A 7482-nucleotide genomic window follows, 5' to 3' on the forward strand; every position below is an offset into this window, starting at 1 on the left:
TCCTGACTACCTAATTTTAATTATCAAAAATATAAACCTGCCAATGGAAGGAAATAAAAATAAATAAATAAATAAATAAAAAGTACCCAGAGACACCCTCATTTGCACGTGCAAATATTCTAAAACACATTGTTTGTAGTTTTTCCTGAATACCCATTTTGAACTTTTACAAGTTATCCAATCAATGGATGGATCACCGGAATGGCATGATTTTTAGCGTACACAAATACTCATAGAACCTCTAATTCTTTAGCGTAAATACTCTCAAACACATTGGCTGTAGTTTTTCTGGACTACTTCTCAAAAGTAATCTACTCAATGGTCAGGATCACTTGAAAGGCATGATTTTCAGAGTAGCCCATAAATCGTAGGGCCCAGTCTTGTATATGCGTACAACATGCATGGATATTAGATGCTTCTCTTTGTTCTTTTCGTTTAAATGTTCTTTTGGAATCAAGAATGCTTGAACAAACACTTTATGGAAGATGATCTGATTTCATGAACTACTACCCATATGCTAATGGTTAGATCCTCTTACAAATCCCTGATTTAACATTCTACTTTGATCATTTCTATGGTTTGAAGATATGAGTTGGGATAAACCATGTGCACCTCTACATGCACTGCCTGGCATGTGTCTGGGACTTTGAAGCCAAAGCATAGGTGGCCCCCTTTGTTTTCATGTGGCTAAAAATCAGTTTGGTCCATTGATCATGTGTGCCACAAGGTTGCCTTGAATGTGTAACTTCGACAGTTTCTTTAAACCATCCATTTCTTCGTATGTTGGACCTCTGTTTAGATCCGAAACCAGGTGCTTAGATGCAAACACATGCTTAAATCAGTGTGTTGCAACTAGAAATCATAGACGAATGAGGGGAGATGAGAAGATTGAATGGACTCTTTGAGAATTGGTAACTAGAAATTGCTTAAACCATCCTTTCAGAATCCTTACCAAATGCCTGAGATTTTTTCTGATTGACACTGCTTTCTTCACAGCTTCTTTGTCATTTTTGTCCAAATGGTAGGTTTAGCCATCTTTTTCTGTTTTTTTAATTCACTTCTCTGAACTATAAGCTGTGAAGATATTTTACTTATCTAATACACAACTCTTTCTAACAGGCCATCTGACTGCTCAGAGCGATGTATACAGCTTTGGTGTTGTCCTCCTTGAACTGCTCACTGGCCGGAAATCACTAGACAAGTCTCGCCCACCTCGAGAGCAAAACCTCACTGAGTGGGCCCCACCTTTGCTCTGTGAGAAGAAGAAACTGCCTAACATTATAGACCCAAGACTGGAAGGTGACTATCCAATCAAAGGTGTACATAAGGCAGCCATGTTAGCTTTTCATTGTTTGAATCGCAATCCAAAGGCAAGGCCACTTATGAGAGATATTGTTGACACGTTGGAGCCTCTTCAGATTCCTGTGGACATTCCGAGTGCTGCAGATCCTACCATTGCCACTCCTGCTACCAGTGCTCCTACTGTTTGCACTGAAGTTCTGGTTGTAGAGGCTCAAAGACAAGGGGAGGCTAGCTGCAATTAACGCTTTGGTTCTGCTTCATGGAGTTTCATATTCTAGACTACGTTTGGATGAAGAATCAACATTCTAGGATTCTAGTGGGCCCTGAATTTGCAATGACTGATTGCAAATTCGAGAATCGTGCTGGAAAAAGGAAAAGAAATTGACATAGCAGGTCCAGGGTCACTAGAAATAGGATCAGATGGAAATCTTATTCTCGTTCTTTGGCTGTCCAAACAATGTTCTCTGGAATGGAGAACTTGCACGCTGAAGGCTGAAAGGTCTGCTTCTACATACCATAGGGTGTTTTTTTTTTTTTTTTTTGGTGGAAAGCAGATGTTACTGCTGCTTGTATTGTTTTGGAGGTTTGTTAATAACCTAAAACGAATGATGCCCCAGCCCCTTTACTTTCTGGTGCACATATGATGGTCCGAGCCATCCATCTAGTGGGCTCCATTGTAGATTTGTGGTCTTCATGATCAGGCCAGTCCAACCGTCAGGTAGGCCACTTTGTAGGAAGCAAACTAGTGGCTAGCTGTTCATTTATTCCAAAACTGATCAGGGGATCTCCCTGATGTTAGTTCCATGGATTCTGCATGGTGGGGCTTTGATATTTCACACATGTGCCAGCCAGGATGTAGAGAGGGCTGGGCTATGTTAGCAGGTCAGATCAGCAAAACCCCATTACCACATTGTTTTGAAGAGAGCATTTTCAATCTTGGCTGATAATTTGCTTCTACGATTGTAAATTTTAGTTGCTTAAGAACGCCTTTCATTTGCTGCTTCTTTTTTATTGGTAATGGGGGGAAATAAAAAGATTGAAAGACAGGAAAGTGGAGATCTATTTACTCCAATTAACGGCTTCAATCTGATCATCCATTTACTGGTGGTGCACAATGGTTTAAAGTCGGCTACTTGACAAGTTGGAATCCAATCTGATTTAATAATTTTTTTAAACCCAATTTAGTCACATTTTTATTTTTAATTTTTGAAATGGAGAATAGCTATGTTAGAGGCATCCATTCCATTGTTAGTGAATAGAATCTAAGCCTTCCCAATACAATCATTTGCAAAGGCTTACTGAATACTGAATAGAATCTAAGCCTGAGTCCTTGGTAAACCCAATACAATCATTTGCAATGGCTTGTACAACCTGGCATTGTGGCTGTTTACTTTTTGACATTTCATATTCGGTAGTGTGAACAAATTATCAATCAACATTATAAACTTTAACTGTGCCCACTTTTCTAATGGTCCCTTTTGTTGCGATTGAAATGGGAGAGAGTATCATCCATCAGTGGCCCGAAAGTGGGTGGCGTTTAACACACAAATTCTAGTAATGGCATCATGCATCGTTGTAAGCACAGTAGCCTTCGAGTAGTGTTAACTATTATCAAATTTCTTTTTTAAGTAATTGTTTAACATTGGACTCATTGAGTTTCTCGCTAAAGAAATCAACTGGTTAGTCCACCTTGACCAATGGCCCCAGTACTGAAATTAGGCATGGATAGCACTAGAGCTATACACGAGCAGAGTATGCTCGGTTACTCGCTCAACTTGACTCGGAATTACTCGACTCGACTCGTCATGAGTTAGAGCCGAGTACGGTCGGTTTTTTAAGACTCGTTTTGATTTCGAGTAGAGCACGAGTAGGGCGGTACTCGACTCGGTACTCGACTTGTGTACTCGACTTGTGTACCTGTATATATAACCCGCCCCAGAAAAAAAAAACCCTAGTCCAGTCGTTTTCAAACAGCGCCCGTTCGAAAATCCCCTTTCCTTCTTCCCTCCCAACACCCGTTGGATGGTCCATGAATCTGTCCTTTTCTAGAACTTTAAATGGCTCAGGTATTTGTCCAATTCTGGACCACTAAATGACCTACTAACCAGTCCATTTTTGGACTGTTAGACGGCCCACAAATTTGTCCAAAATATGGACCTTGGATGGCCTCAAATCTGGTCAATTCTGGACCATTGGACAGTTCAGAAATCTGTCCAAATATGAACCTCTGGATGGTCCAGAAAACTGGCCGATAAAAAAGAGAGGGAGGGAGGGATTTTAGTTCAACATTTTCATCAACTTGGAAGGTATTTCTCATCATTTCATATATTATTGACCATTTTTGTTGATTGTACTTATATTTTATTCAGGAGTATAATGCCAAACTTTCTGACTTTGGACTTGCGAAAGATGGACCAGTGGGAGATCAGTCCCATGTCTCTACTCGCATTATGGGCACATATGGATATGCAGCCCCAGAATACATTATGACAGGTAGAGCTTCATATCTCTTCATCTTTTCATTTGTTGTTAAAGTTCCCAGTGCTCAGCTGTAAATTTTTTTGTCACCAAGCAGTCAAATGTCCTTCTCATGGCACAGTTGTATGTTCATCTTGGTGTGCCCTCTCGTGGATGTGTTATACTCCAAAAATCATATTAGTTAGATGATCCTAGCCACCAAATTGAGGATTTTTGTTTTTAGCTCAATGTTGACCTGTTCATACAAGAAAAGCATGGAAATGCCCATAGACCCCTTATTTGCATGTTCATAAATGCTCATGAACACATTCTGTTCTAGTTTTCCTGACTACCTAATTTTAATTATCAAAAATATAAACCTGCCAATGGAAGGAAATAAAAATAAATAAATAAATAAATAAAAAGTACCCAGAGACACCTCATTTGCACGTGCAAATATTCTAAAACACATTGTTTGTAGTTTTTCCTGAATACCCATTTTGAACTTTTACAAGTTATCCAATCAATGGATGGATCACTAGAATGGCATGATTTTTAGCGTACACAAATACTCATAGAACCTCTAATTCTTTAGCGTAAATACTCTCAAACACATTGGCTGTAGTTTTTCTGGACTACCCATTTTTTAATTCTCAAAAGTAATCTACTCAATGGTCAGGATCACTTGAAAGGCATGATTTTCAGAGTAGCCCATAAATTGTAGGGCCCAGTCTTGTATATGCGTACAACATGCATGGATATTAGATGCTTCTCTTTGTTCTTTTTGTTTAAATGTTCTTTTGGAATCAAGAATGCTTGAACAAACACTTTGTGGAAGATGATCTGATTTCATGAACTCCTACCCATATGCTAATGGTTAGATCCTCTTACAAATCCCTGATTTAACATTCTACTCTGATCATTTCTATGTTTTGAAGATATGAGTTGGGATAAACCATGTGCACCTCTACGTGCACTGCCTGGCATGTGTCTGGGACTTTGAAGCCAAAGCATAGGTGGCCCCCTTTGTTTTCATGTGGCTAAAAATCAGGTTGGTCCATTGATCATGTGTGCCACAAGGGTGCCTTGAATGTGTAACTTCGACAGTTTCTTTAAACCATCCATTTCTTCGTATGTTGGACCTCTGTTTAGATCCGAAACCAGGTGCTTAGATGCAAACACATGCTTAAATCAGTGTGTTGCAACTAGAAATCATAGACGAATGAAGGGAGATGAGAAGATTGAATGGACTCTTTGAGAATTGGTAACTAGAAATTGCTTAAACCATCCTTTCAGAATCCTTACCAAATGCCTGAGATTTTTTCTGATTGACACTGCTTTCTTCACAGCTTCTTTGTCATTTTTGTCCAAATGGTAGGTTTAGCCATCTTTTTCTGTTTTTTTAATTCACTTCTCTGAATTATAAGCTGTGAAGATATTTTACTTATCTAATACACAACTCTTTCTAACAGGCCATCTGACTGCTCGGAGCGATGTATACAGCTTTGGTGTCGTCCTCCTTGAACTGCTCACTGGCCGGAAATCACTAGACAAGTCTCGCCCACCTCGAGAGCAAAACCTTGCTGAGTGGGCCCCACCTTTGCTCTGTGAGAAGAAGAAACTGCCTAACATTATAGACCCAAGACTGGAAGGTGACTATCCAATCAAAGGTGTACATAAGGCAGCCATGTTAGCTTTTCATTGTTTGAATCGCAATCCAAAGGCAAGGCCACTTATGAGAGATATTGTTGACACGTTGGAGCCTCTTCAGATTCCTGTGGACATTCCGAGTGCTGCAGATCCTACCACTGCCACTCCTGCTAACAGTGCTCCTACTGTTTGCACTGAAGTTCTGGTTGTAGAGGCTCAAAGACAAGGGGAGGCTAGCTGCAATTAACGCTTTGGTTCTGCTTCATGGAGTTTCATATTCTAGACTATGTTTGGATGAAGAATCAACATTCTAGGATTCTAGTGGGCCCTGAATTTGCAATGACTGATTGCAAATTCAAGAATCGTGCTGGAAAAAGGAAGAGAAATTGACATAGCAGGTCCAGGGTCACTAGAAATAGGATCAGATGGAAATCTTATTCTCGTTCTTTGGCTGTCCAAACAATGTTCTCTGGAATGGCGAACTTGCACGCTGAAGGCTGAAAGGTCTGCTTCTACATACCATAGGGGTGTTCTTTTTTTTCCTTTTTTTTCTTTTTTTTTTTTTTTTTTTGGTGGAAAGCAGATGTTACTGCTGCTTGTATTGTTTTGGAGGTTTGTTAATAACCTAATATGAATGATGCCCCAGCCCCTTTACTTTCTGGTGCACATATGATGGTCCGAGCCATCCATCTAGTGGGCTCCATTGTAGAGTTGTGGTCTTCATGATCTGGCTAGTCCAACCGTCAGGTAGGCCACATTGTAGGAAGCAAACTAGTGGCTAGCTGTTCATTTATTCCAAAACTGATCAGGGGATCTCCCTGATGTTAGTTCCATGGATTCTGCATGGTGGGGCTTTGATATTTCACACATGTGCCAGCCAGGATGTAGAGAGGGCTGGGCTATGTTAGCAGGTCAGATCAGCAAACCCCATTACCACATTGTTTTGAAGAGAGCATTTTCAATCTTGGCTGATAATTTGCTTCTATGATTGTAAATTTTAGTTGCTTAAGAACGCCTTTCATTTGCTGCTTCTTTTTTATTAGTAATGGGGGCAAATAAAAAGATTGAAAGACAGGAAAGTGGAGATCTATTTACCCCAATTAACGGCTTCAATCTGATCATCCATTTACTGGTGGTGCACAATGGTTTAAAGTCGGCTACTTGACAAGTTGGAATCCAATCTGATTTAATAATTTCTTTTAACCCAATTTAGTCACATTTTTATTTTTAATTTTTGAAATGGAGAATTGCTATGTTAGAGGCATCCATTCCATTGTTAGTGAATAGAATCTAAGCCTTCCCAATACAATCATTTGCAAAGGCTTACTGAATACTGAATAGAATCTAAGCCTGAGTCCTTGGTAAACCCAATACAATCATTTGCAATGGCTTGTACAACCTGGCATTGTGGTTGTTTACTTTTTGACATTTCATATTCGTGTGAACAAATTATCAATCAACATTATAAACTTTAACTGTGCTCACTTTTCTAATGGTCCCTTTTGTTGCAATTGAAATGGGAGAGAGTATCATCCATCAGTGGCCCCAAAGTGGGTGCCGTTTAACACACAAATTCAGGTAATGGCATCATGCATCGTTGTAAGCACAGTAGCCTTCGAGTAGTGTTAACTATTATCAAATTTCTTTTTTAAGTAATTGTTTAACATTGGACTCATTGAGTTTCTCGCTAAAGAAATCAACTGGTTAGTCCACCTTCTTGACCAATGGCCCCAGTACTGAAATTAGGCATGGATAGCACTAGAGCTATTCACGAGCAGAGTATGCTCGGTTACTCGCTCAACTCGACTCGTCATGAGTTAGAGCTGAGTACGGTCGGTTTTTTAAGACTCGTTTTGATTTCGAGTAGAGTACGAGTAGGGCGGTACTCGACTCGGTACTCAACTTGTGTACTCGACTTGTGTACCTGTATGTATAACCCGCCTCAGAAAAAAAAAAAACCCTAGTCCGGTCGTTTTCAAATAGCGCCCGTTCGAAAACCTCCTTTCCTTCTTCCCTCCCAACACCCGTTGGATGGTCCATGAATCTGTCCTTTTCTAGAACTTTAAATGGCTC

The 7482-nt window shown here is 39.9% G+C and overlaps 1 protein-coding gene across 2 annotated transcripts in view; it reads left to right on the top strand.

Moving 5' to 3' along the window:
* Positions 1–6191, top strand: part of LOC131233988 (probable serine/threonine-protein kinase PBL16) — a 47683-nt gene extending 41492 nt beyond the window's left edge. The window contains exons 5-6 of one of the 2 annotated variants that reach the window (XM_058230918.1): positions 3672–3795; positions 5232–6191. In XM_058230918.1, coding sequence (XP_058086901.1) covers positions 3672–3795; positions 5232–5656 — 549 coding nt within the window. In that variant the 3' untranslated portion in view covers positions 5657–6191. Of the gene's footprint in view, positions 1–1119; positions 2056–3671; positions 3796–5231 lie in introns of those variants that run through there. The other variant, XM_058230917.1, reaches the window with a different exon arrangement.
* Positions 6192–7482: the final 1291 nt, after the last annotated feature.

The sequence above is a fragment of the Magnolia sinica genome, chromosome 18 (genome assembly GCF_029962835.1).
Source record: "Magnolia sinica isolate HGM2019 chromosome 18, MsV1, whole genome shotgun sequence".
NCBI classification, from domain to species: Eukaryota; Viridiplantae; Streptophyta; class Magnoliopsida; order Magnoliales; family Magnoliaceae; genus Magnolia; species Magnolia sinica.